Raw genomic sequence first — 12,854 nt, 5'->3', positions numbered from 1 at the left:
CTCGAAAGAAACTTTCGTGTGTTTATCAGTAATAAAGCAACAAGTGACTATTGAAAACAGAAAAATGAATTTCATTGACATGGAATGCACATTCCTTATTAATTTTTCTTTACCTTTTTATGAAAATTATATTCGTTAAATTTCATTTAGTATTTACATTTTGAATAATATTCGAGACATTCTAATTTACAAAATATATTTCAGAAGAGGTTGTTATTTAAAACAACATCCAAATTAAAAACTTTCCAAATTAATATCAAGTGATAAATTTATTTTAGAACCTTTTTCTTTTACACTGACATCGCATCAAATTATTTTGAATTTCCAAACACGAAAAAGAAATAATATCTATCCTGCACCACTTTACAGAATCATTAATTCGATACTTGCCAAACGATTCCTATCTCAAGCTATTTCGTAGAGCGAAATAAGAACAGCGACTCATCACATCCATTGTCCACCATCCATCCATTATTCACCACCAAACAAGATCAACTTATTTATTCAAAATACACACGCAAATCCAACCATGTTGTACAATTTACAAAATCGTAATCTCCCAAAATATCCGATATACATTGATTTTTACCTTCGATATTATTGCTTCCAACGCTTGTCCTCCTTTCTGTCTCTTCATTATCTTCGACTCTTGGGTTGTCAGTCGCATTCTCGTTAGCCTCGCCCTCGCCTTCGCTTCTCTCAGCTGCGCCAGAGTAATAAGTTACAGGGGCTACGTCCGATTACGAGTCACTTAATCGCCGTGAAATATCGAAAATCGTTACATCCCACCCTTGATATGCTCATCCTATTTCAGGAATTACGTTTCTCCCTTCCCCTTAATAAAACTCCAATTATAATTTCGTGCTGCTCCGATTAGGGGATTTCATTTTTTAATATTTTTATTTTCTCCTTTTCTTTATGCCCGAGAATCCGGTTTTATCGGAATCAAACTATATGCAACAGGGAGACTCTTTTTAACTCATCTCAGTTCGTTAAGCGCGATCTTAGGGGTCGAGGAACGCCAAAGGGTCGGGAACCGGACCAACTAACGTCCACGGACATTCTGAAAGTTTTATTTTCTTTCGTCGCCTCGCGAATTGCAGTTTTAACCCGTGCACGTGGATACGAGCACGAAGAGCGGATTTAGTGCTTTTAATATAGACGGTCTTTTGTCCGATGAACCAGGCGAAATTGTACGTGCCCGTAGCATATTTACGAATGGTATACAGTTTTTTGCAATTTATCGCGTCGAATTTGAAAGTGAATTTGTTCGTTTTATTCTGTGGTTTAAGCTTCCAAAGTTTAGATTTCGTGTCTTTTGTACGATTCTCGGAATAATAAGTAATATTGTCGAAGAAGACATTTCTAATAGCTTTGGATGAAGATAAAGTATTTGCACGAATTATCATAAGAAATTAAGAAAAAAAATAGATATAGACTTTGATGTACGTTTATACATTTAATAAATTTTACGATGGCAGAAGCGTTCCTAACGATTCTTGCTTTTTTACAAAAATGTCTTTCATAATTATAAATATAATACCTACGTTGTATATATTAAATTTTTCATTTTCTATTGTCGCGTAGAAAACGGTGTGTATTCTTAGGAGGAGACGAGGTCTTTGTTCAAAAATAAAAATAGCGACTCGAAATCTTGGACTATTAAGACATTTGTAGAATTTGTACGATAACAGTAGTTTTACTTTTCACAGGCAATAAATATACTTCTCTTTTTATGTTTCTACGATGTTTATGCGACGTCTATAAGCGTCTCGTGCTTACTTTGAGTTTATAGATCATATATTTTCTAGTATTTATATCTTAACGTATAATATCATTTTAGTTTTACCTCGTGCAAAAGTTGAAATTTCTGTGTTATCTGATAATAGTCAAATATTTTCTCGTTCTCCCACAAACTCTCTGTTAAATTTTAATGCCTTTAGGACCTATACGCACTGTTGATCAATTGCCACTGATGGGTTTCAAGAAAATATATGAGACCTACGGCATTTGATCGTGGCGATCAAGGAAATGCGTTGAAACCAACGGACGTGTTCACACGACAAGCAACTTTTTTGCAGACCAGACATAATTTTATACATAATCGACCAGTTGGCACAGGTCTCATATTCTTATTATTCTTGTCGTTATTCTTGTCAAGTTGAAGAATTTATTTTCTTATTTTCTAACGTTGTTAAAATGTATGGTGAACGTTCTTTTTAATAAGACATTTTTAATAAGACACGCGACAAATATTTTCTTTCCTTCTTTATTTTTTTAAAGCTACTTTATGATTATAAGGGTTTTCTCCATATCGATTCTGTTCGACGATCTCTATTATACTGACAACTTTCTAGTCATTTACCGTATGTCCAGTTGGATAAATTGTAAAGTACAAATTAAATAATAATAACAAAAAAGAACTTTCTAGTTGCCGAATTTGATCGACGAATCTGATGTCCGTACCGGCGACTAGTCCACAGCACGTACGGGCTTCCTAATGTAAGTAATTGTAAAATATACGATTTATTTGGGCGAATTGCACGCCACGGTTATCATCTGGAATTCCTAATCTATTATAATGAAAGTTTCTATTATAAAACCGCTCATAAAGCAATATACACGTAAAGCAATTGTATACGTTATTATTTGGTCCGTTTACGATGTTTATACGATAACTTATCTGTTTTATGACTGCCTTATTATACTTATAAGGTCAATATAAACTTTGCATATGATTTAACTATTTCCAAAACAGACATTTCGGACCCGATTTCACAATTATTTTATGTCATCTTGCGCCGTAAGAAGACTAAGGAGAAAACACCCCACTGATCTTATTAAAGAAATAAAATAGACAAACTTGAAGATGGTATCTCGCTGGTGATAGCCATCCACATGTTAATTAGCAATAAAGCTAGAAAAATTTACTGAATATCCAGTTGGACAAATTGTAAAGTACATATTAAATAAAAAAAAATCTTGCTCCGTGTAGAGCGTAGTCTTTCTATTTCATGAACGACTTCGTCCTGCTAATAAGGAATTAATGATAGAATTTATGTTCAATAGACACCTTGAACATGTTTATTCTTTTCCTGAAAATCTTCCTTTTATAGATCAATTTTGATCCTGTGTATGAACCTTTCACAAATGGGAAAAATTCTTTGAACCTTCGATAAGTTTTTATATTGGCACATTTTGAGGTATTTTTTTAATATGGCTAGTTTACTATCATAATAACTGTGGTTTTATTATCCTAGGGTTATATATGTAATAAAACTATATACTGCTAGTAGTTACATAAAACTATATACTGCTAGGTCGTTTGAAGGATCCGTGACGTTTCTGGTAACAGATGGTATATTCTTGCTGTATTTTCTTTTTCATTATTTAATTTGTACCTTACAACTTGTCCAGCTGGATATTTGGTAAATTTTTCTAACATAATTGTCTTGCATTTGGTTGAACTGGGAAAGATATAGTGAAGGGAAATGTAAGATTCTAAAGGAAATTAAACAGAAATACCCAAGATTAAAAAGGCTTTGAATATTTAAAAAAAATTAGATTTAAACATTAAATTCAGCTAGAAACAAACATACGATAAACACTTATTACTCACGTTATAGTACCACGCCAGAATAAGTTACTTATAATCCTCAATGAGAATTGATTGTAAAATTCTTCCAAATAAAAAAAAAATTTTTTTTTAAATGTTGTCTTGTATATCAATGTTGTATATCAATTTAAATGTTGAGTCTTGTATATCAATAAAGACCGTATAACATTTTTTCGAATGTAACTACGCACATATTTCTCTATGTATTCTTTACATTGTTTTTTATATACTGATGTGTTTTATATGTTTTCTTACTAATACTTTTCTATGTAGAATAAAAAGGTCGCATAAAGTGTATAAAAGATAGATAAATCTGTTAACAGTAGGAATAACTTTCGGATCTTTAAAACGCGCCAAATTCTTAAACAAACACGTGTCTCACACGATGTACGTCATTTGAAATCGTTTCATTGTACCTAATAAAATCTTCCATCCTATTTGCCATCATTCTAAATCTATGGCCTGTCCTATTTGCGTGAAATATTCTGTATATTATCAAAACCATTATACTTCCATCGCTTCGACTCAACATCATTTGGATAAGAGTCTCGCGAAAATGTCTTTCGCGATGTTCAGACGACGGAACTCGGTAACAAATGCGATACACGTGCGGAGTAGTAGGTCACTTAAGAGGATCAGCTAGAGGATCCTACTTTAGCCTACCTAGAGTTCTGTTATATAGTCTAAGTCAAATATAGTTAATTTCCAAGCGGTCTACGTAGAGGAACTCGTGTTGATTGTCAGGTGTCCTAGGCATTTGCTGTTTAGATAAAAGCTCATCGAGGCGACAAATTTTATGGGCAAACTAATGGAACTTGAAGTTCAATTGTTATCACACATTATATCAAAGATTACGACGTAATCATATAAACTTTTTCGTAGGAAGACTTCTTTAGATCGTGTACTTGTACGGTTGGAATATAAAAATAAAAAGAGAAAGACTCTATATAACTATATACCAAGTGTGTATTCCTGCACGTATTATATATTAAACTACCGGAGATTCGGATACCTACCTTTGATGGCACCCTCGAGAATTGGCAGTCATTTTATGACTTCTTCTCGTCAACGATAGATCGGAATGAACAACTGACATCATTCCAAAAATTCTATCATCTCCGATCAGCATTGACTGGAAAGGCCGCGCGAACCATTGAGTCGTTAGACGTCATGGAGATTAATTATTCTATCGCCATAAATATTTTGCGAGACAAATTTGACTGCCATCGTCAAATATGCGCGCGTCACTGGCATGCACTCCTCTATTATCCCAAGATGGCGAAAGAAACGCTCGAAGTCGTAGAGGACCTCATCGAAATGTTCAAAATAAATTTGAAAGCGTTAAAGAAATTAGGCGATCCGCTGACGTCGAATACCGTGATAGGCGACCTGATCACCTCAAAGTTACCTCGGTCCACCGTCCGCCAATGGCATCGCACATTGCCAAGCAAAAGAGTGCCCAATTATACACATTTAATAGACTTCCTTTAAACAAGGGCAAACGGCGATTAGACGAACACGCCAACACCAATGATAAAAGGGAATTCCTACCAACGCCCCCGTCATCGTTGGAACGCGCCACGAGGACATACATTCACCACCACACACAAGACGTTGGTGTGTCCGACATGCCAAGGACCCCACGAAATAAAACATTGCGAGATCTTCAAAGCCAAGTCGGCAACAAAACGTTTTGAACTCGCAAAAAGGGCCTCCCTGTGTACTAATTGCTTAGGCAGCGGACACTCTCTTGCCCAATGTTCAGCTGGTTCGTGTCGCATATGTGGCCACCGACACCACACATATTTACATCGGGAACATACCAATGTCAGTTCCCCGGTATCAAGCGGACGATCATCGAGTGGTCAGTCGTCGAGCGGACGGCCGTCGAGTGGTCGTTCGTCGCACAACCGATCCTCTAATGGACAATCTCCACCTGGATCATGGAAACCGCGTGCTTTACATCGTTCGAGACGTACAACCGAACCGTCGCGGAAATCTCCATCATCTCCAAAGAGTCGGGAATCTCCTCGTCAACATGAATCTCGGTCATCACGGACTAAAGGTACCGGATCGAATTCATCGTCTAATTCGCCACGATCATGCACAGCCAACCCGAGCCAGAGCTTTGCTAAACACTGGGTCCAGTATGAACATCATGACCGAAAAGTTCGCAAACTCCCTCGGTATAAAGCAAAGAAGATGTGCGGTCCTAATCGGTGCTCTCGATAACATAACCACTAACGCCAAGCGTCAGCAAGAAGGCACGATACGGATGGGTCAGCGGAGGGGAGCCCTATCCCCCAATCAACCGTAGACCTCCTTCACGTCCCCACAGCGCATTTCCATACAGATTTTATCTGCCTTTGTGAAATCGGCGAGATGTATAACGACACCTCCGGGGCTGAGGTGTTCCGCGATACTTCATGGGCCGAGCTGTTTCACGACACTTCTTGGTTTGTAAACTTCAGCGGCAACTTTCTTGGCAATGCCGAGAACCACGGCGATCCAGACTACAAGGCAAACAACGTATCCTCAACGCCACGGCCCTTCGGCCGCATCATCAAATTCGTCCTGGCGACCACGGCATTATCTGGACGGCCACAGTTCACACGGCAATAACAATCAATAAGGAATTGGATAGAAGATTTAATTAATTCTATCTTTACAGAGTTTTGATCGGTGTCCTCTCAACGGGGGGAGGATGTTACGTCGCGTGAAGAAGTCCGCGCGACGTCCTTCATTGTCTGATCGTCAAAGCTCAAGCACCAATAGAGAGACCCTGAATAAACCTCAGGCCCCACCATAAACTGGGTCTTATTAGCTTGCAGAAACTTTTAATCCTGCAAGTATTTTTTATTTATAGCTGGTACTGAAAACAGTCCTTAGGTCCATTGTACGTTCTTACAATTACTTGACAAGCCAAATACCACCACCCGACACTAACTAGTGTCGGACGACGGCAACGCAGTGGTTAGCGCCTTAGGTTACGAACGTTCGGAACCCGGGTTCGAATCCTGGCGACCGGAGTCCGACTTTTCTTCTACGCAATTAAATTAGAAAGAAAAATCAGCAGTACCCCAGCAGCGACATCTTTTACAGCCGGCAACTACAACTATCACGGGCACATATATCACCTCATTACGGAGAAAGCAGGTAGTTATCTAATGGGAAAAACCGAATAGTTGCCTAACGGAAAAGCTGGTTTTTCCCATAAACAATGTCGCCCATGAACCACGTTGGTAGGAGACTTCTTCCTCCTATCTTCGTTCCTAACATTAGTCATAACCAATCGGCATCGCGGATCGTTGCCCTCACTTTCCTAACTAAAAATATGAGCAACGAATCCTTGTTCTTCGTTCAAAGGGCACACCCATACCGAGCTTTCCTCCGTAATCACATCAGAATGAACTTCACTGTTCCTACTGCTCCGACTGCTCCTACTTCTTCTACTGCTTCTACGTCATCAGGAGGGTCAACTCTACTGGTTCTCATAACCAAACAACAGTCAACTTCAACACTCTACTTGTTCTCATAACCAAAGAATAGTCAACTTCAACACTACTCGTTCTTGGAACGACAGAACAATCTATCATCGGGAGTCTATATCAACAGAATAATCAAGGGAGTTCTATTTCAGTTCTAATACTCACAACCCTCAAGACTTCGTCGAAGACCACCTCTCTACCCGGATTCTCTCATATAAGAGCAATCCATTTCTTTGTCACCTATATCTTAAGCAGCGGCGTTACTAACTTGTGTTGTTGTACTAAGTTGTGGAAAATATATATTTTATAACCCTGTTAATCGCAGCGTTATACCAACTTAACCACCCCTATTATCTCTACGGAAATCAGGGGATCGATCTGTTCGCGGCGTCGATTATTATAATCGTAACGGGAATTTACGACTCCCGTTCACATGTTTCCTCGCGATTACGTCTCCCCACGATTGGTCGAAAATACACCGAGTATGGGTGCCCGAGATTTATGACAGTGGGCTTGGGCTCGAAGTGACATAATGAGTCGCTGAACATAGCCACGGTCACGGGAAGGTCGTGTACCTAACAGAGGTATGGAGTAATTAAATAGCTCTCCTTAAAAACAAAGATTGACCCGAGGGGTACAGAGAGGTACGGAGAGGAGTATATAAGGGCAGTTCCACTTGGACTGAGATTCAGTCACATAAGTTCTACTTGTACTGTGGACAAGTATATTGAGTCGCACCAGAATTGTGGATCAAATCACATTCGTCATCCCCATTGACCGTGGATTCGTTATCGAACCTAAATTCATTGTCATCGGCATCTCAATTATCCAATCGCCGCTATTACTTGTTAGACTTTGTAATAATCACATTTGTATCGGTAAATATCATTTATAGTACATAAAAACGATAGCCAATTCACGTGAATATTCGTTATACGCCTCTAACTCAAATGATAACTTAACATATATTATATATAATGAGAGGTGATTCAATGACAAGATATTGTTGCAACGAAAATATTCGTACGTTATTTAGTATCATTAAGTAATGTTCTGTGTTACAGTTAATATTTTATGGATTTCTCTTTTTAACTAATAATTAATTAATTAACTAATTAGTTAATAGTTATTAGTTAAGCTTGTAATTAATTAGGAACGGATAGTATTAAGTTTCTAACAACTTTATCTCGGCTAAACCGTAATGTTTTACATTATTATCCACTAGTTACTCAATTATTTGATACGACGGATCAGATCCGCAGGCTAAGAAGACATTATCCTTTAGATTTAAACATTAGATTCAGCTAGGATCAAACATACGATAATCACTTATTATTCACGTTATAGTACCATGTCAGAATAATTTACTTATAATTTTCAATGAGAATTAATTGTAAACTACTTCAAAAGCAAAAAAGAAAAATCATTATAAGTACCTATGTACGGTACAGAGTTAAATATATTTAAATATATAGAAGATAGAATTAAGGAAATCAATATTTCCTTATGTTCTAAAACTGCACAAATACATTACTGCTGTATTGTAAAACTATACAATACTTTATCTCCCACTACATACAGTGACCCGTGAAAGTATTTGGACACTTATAGAAACATTTGCATAATTTGCCTTTGTCTCTGCCAACTATTCCATAAGTGGTTTCGATAAAGTAATACTTTCAGTAAGCGTCAGCAAGTAAAGCGAACCTGATGTTCCTCTGAAATATTCATCAGCGAAATAACTGATAACTCTCCTCGCGATTCCCTGAATGGTCCAAGACATCCTAACCCGAGAATCCCTTTTAAAATTTCCTGAAAAAATTGTGGAAGATGAAAGAATAATCCTTAAAACGCGTACACGCAGAAAAGGGAGAAAATTGCTTACAACATGGTCGGATGTCTGGCGTAGGGCTGATCCGTTATATCAAGATCGACCAGACGGGTTTGTCTCGATAATGGACGAAGGAGAAAAGTCTGTAAAAAGGGGTGGAAGCACGATATGCGGAAAACTGGGAAGGAGGCCGCGAGTAACGTGATTTGTCGTCGTGAGCTGAGGTTACTTTCACCGTGACAGGACCTCCGTTCGATTTTCCTCGCTATCGCATGTCGATCGGCACTACGATCGATACGAGCTGCCGCAAAGGCTCGTAACACCGTGTATACGGTCGAGCAGTTTTAACCTTGAGCTCGTTTTTCTCGCGACACTGTCGAGCGACATCCTTTTCATTCAGTACGCTTATGGCGAACGATTTCGTCGCCACAATTTATTTTCCAAGAGATACGAACGTTTCTCTATTCCGACGGATTGCTCGTGGAATTGTCATTTGACTGTCAGATATTTTGTTCGGCGTCATACATATTTTTCGCATGATAAAATTTGGAAATTGAAGAAATTTGTTTCTTTATTATTTAATTTGTACTTTACAATTTGTCCAGCTGGACATTTGACAAATGAATAAATATGATTCGTCGAATTAAAGAAACGAAGAGGAAAAAGAACGAGACACTTCGTAGTTCTTTCAATATGGTTGGCTTTTCGGATTAAATTTTATTTTTGAGGCATACTATTGCCGAATAGTATGGCGTCAAAATAACGTGTAAAACACGCTAAAAATGCTCAATTGTCTTAAAGTCTTAGTTTAAAGCGAGAGTCTTGAAGTTAAAATTTGCATTTTTCGATTATGCGAGTCGAAAACTATCGTAATATATATATAAAAAAAAAAAGAAAACAATATTTTTACGTTCGTTAAAGTAAAAGCGTTTTTGTGTTATGCATTATCGTGAACATGTTTTTAGCGTCTTTATAAGAATTTATACTGAGCTTTCAAAGCTGCGGAACATTTTGGCTGGAAGAAAATCATCATAAACTTCATTGAGCGTATATAAGACTTCATATAGGCTATAGCTACAGCAATTTTTTCCGGTTCATATATGTGTTTATAGGCCAAGAGAATAAATCTGGCTTGATGCATATAAGCGTCCATAAAATTGAAAAGGTTAATTGCGATCCCTACTGGATGCAATTTTGCGTGTAGTATTTTAACATCAATGTGGTCTTAGTAACATGGAATTATGTAACACCGTGGCTAAATATTTCTCCATATTACGCAGGCAAACTGAATCGTTTATATCCAAGTTTAACTTTTTTACGCTTCTAAACTTTCAAAAAATTTGGAAAAATTCCAGCAAACTTATCAATGTCTTTATTATATTACATAAAAGTTTATATCAAATGCTTGACATCGTTTTTCAATGACAATAAAAATTCGCAGGAAATTCAAGGATAAAATTTTGCTTATCCTAATATATTTACAAAGACAAATGTATATTAGTTACTGAAATCAGTCGAATTTTTATAAAAAATATCCTTAAAAAATTGTCAAATTGCCAACATAAACAAAATCTGAGCTTGGTTGAGTTGTGAAATAAGCTCCCAAAAGCTCCATTCCGCGTAAACTTTTTTTTTTTTTTATTTGGAAGTAGTTTACAACCAATTCTCATTGAGAATTATAAGTAAATTATTCTGGCGTGGTATTATAACGTGAATAATAAGTGTTTATCGCATGTTTGATTTTAGCTGAATTTAATGCGTAAACTTGTTACAAGACATGAGCGCGAGTATAAGTATTATGTTAAATGTTGCCTGGAATTATTCATATCAGAAATGTAGGTGTGCTTCTTTCTCGTATGCTTTCCGAAGAATAGAGCTGTGGCCATAAATAAATTTATCAATCCTTTCTTCTCCGTCACAAATATTCCGATATTCTGTCTGATTCGCTCGTTGTGAAATGTACACCGAGTTTCGATTGTGCAACATCCGCGGAAATTCTCTACAGTACACCACGTCGTTCTCGGAATGACATTGCGAAACTGTTTCGCAGTTGGAAAGTGCGAACGTATTCGTTAACATTCCAACTATTCTAATGATCTTGGCTCTCAGCGTCTTTCCACCAATCGTTTTCAACGTTCAGAAATTGCTTTCGTGCTTGTCTTTGGGATGAGTGCTTCGTTACTATTCGCATTGAATTTCATCCTGATGTATCAACTTTATACGAAATGGTGCACGCGAATGGAGCAAATCACGCGTCTTTCCTGATTTTAATTAGAAAATGATATCGTCGGTAGAATGGTTCAAGGGCGACTACGTTTTTAAGATATTTCTTTCATAAATGCATCAATGTATATTTCAATATTATGTTATTTCTCTTTTTATATGTATTTTAATCTTTTTATCAAATTTTCTTATTATCTTCGATAAAAGAATGCTAAGGGTAAAATTGTTAAAAAATGATTCATTTGCGGAGCATCTTAAGTATCTGAGGTGGTTTAAGGTGTAAGTGTCCAAGAAATACTCTTATATGTTCAACAAAATAGTTCATTTAACAATTAACAGTTAACAATCAATAATTAACAGTCAACAATCAACAATCAACGATCAACAATCAACAATCACGCTTCTTCAATGTGTTTGCTTCGCTGTTACGATAGACCCTTCGCACTTCGCTGTTCGAAACGAAATGAATCTTTTGTTCAAAACCGAACGGATTCTTTTCTTTGTTGCCCTTCGATATCCCCACACACACGCGTTTGTTAGATGTCCGCGACCGTTACCGTGTATGCATTCTTCCAAATATTCGGCGGAAGAATCATAGGGATATCGATGGTACATTAGGCATGTCGGCCTTACGCTTTGATGGTATAGCGCTTTCTGTCACGAAGCCGTCAGAATGTTCCGCCGTCAAATGCCGCACATATTAAAAGGAGGGTTGAAATGTATACAGCTATTTTTTATTTTTGTAGTTACAGAATTCGAGCGATAATAAAATAAAAAATAGCTGTATATATATATATATATATATATGTAGCATCGTGGAAAAATCCTTAGGAAAATCCCGATGAACTATAGGTAGAAGATAATGAAAGTACTGACGGGCCGGAAATGATGGGAAATTCCGATGAGTCATATGTCCATGGCCCTTTAGGACATTGGGCAATCAAAGAAGATGTCCGTAACAATCTTTTGGGTCATCCACAGCTGTGGTACACATGTGCGTTGTAAGAGTACTGAAAACTCTGGTAAAAAAAGGACGTCCTGGAGGAGAGAGCGGTCAGTTGTCAATAGTCGTAGTAGGAATTAAGAGTGAGTTGCGACTAGTTGCAGCTACGAGTAAGCTGCGAGTAGTTGCGGGTTAATCGTTACTCATGAGTTGTGAGTTGTTAGTTGTAAGTTGAGTAGTTGAACAAATTTAGTGATACCAACGGTCAAAGAAGAAAACGCAAAAAATACTAGGAAAGAACGGCAACATATCCAAACCTACACGACATAGTACCACGCCAGAATAATTTACTTATAATTCTCAATGAGAATTGATTGTAAAATTCTTCCAAACAAAAAAAAAAAAAAAAAAAAATAATAATATCCAAATCAGCTGGTTGCTGAAGCGAACAAAACTCTCATAGAAAGAAGACTAAAAAGAAAACACCCCATTGAGCTCACTAAAAATAGTCAAACCCGAAGATAGTATCCCGCTGGGGGTAGTCATCTACATGTTATTTAGCAAGTATATATATATTAGATTCACAATATAAAGAGAGGTATTGTATAACATTTTTTCATTAGCATACAGCACTGTAGGAAATAAAAATCGAATCCGTAGCAAACATATTAACGTGTATAAAGAAAAGTTTATTTTGGACATCTTATCGTAAAATACAATGGATCGCCGGAAGTTATTGATCTTGATGGTTAT

General features: G+C 37.0%; 2 protein-coding genes across 5 annotated transcripts in view; one reads left to right on the top strand and one right to left on the bottom strand.

The window, feature by feature from the left end:
• Positions 1–12,854, bottom strand: part of LOC126916698 (uncharacterized) — a 64,625-nt gene that overhangs the window by 1,606 nt on the left and 50,165 nt on the right. Inside the window, exons 1-2 of one of the 3 annotated variants that reach the window (XR_007710708.1) lie at positions 1,850–2,187; positions 590–730 (exon numbers count right to left, since the gene is read on the bottom strand). Coding sequence is in view for 1 of the 3 variants with exons in the window: in XM_050722750.1 (XP_050578707.1) it covers positions 590–703 (114 nt within the window). In the remaining 2 variants the exon portion in view is untranslated. Of the gene's footprint in view, positions 1–589; positions 731–1,849; positions 2,188–12,854 lie in introns of those variants that run through there. The other 2 variants (XR_007710707.1, XM_050722750.1) reach the window with 2 other exon arrangements.
• LOC126916692 (beta-3 adrenergic receptor-like) overlaps positions 1–12,854 on the top strand; it is a 77,055-nt gene that overhangs the window by 17,879 nt on the left and 46,322 nt on the right. The window lies entirely within an intron of this gene.

Source organism: Bombus affinis, chromosome 5 (assembly GCF_024516045.1).
Source record: "Bombus affinis isolate iyBomAffi1 chromosome 5, iyBomAffi1.2, whole genome shotgun sequence".
In the NCBI taxonomy this organism is placed as follows: domain Eukaryota; kingdom Metazoa; phylum Arthropoda; class Insecta; order Hymenoptera; family Apidae; genus Bombus; species Bombus affinis.
The sequence above is the reverse complement of the archived record's forward strand: the minus strand, read 5'-3'. Positions and strand labels throughout refer to the sequence as shown.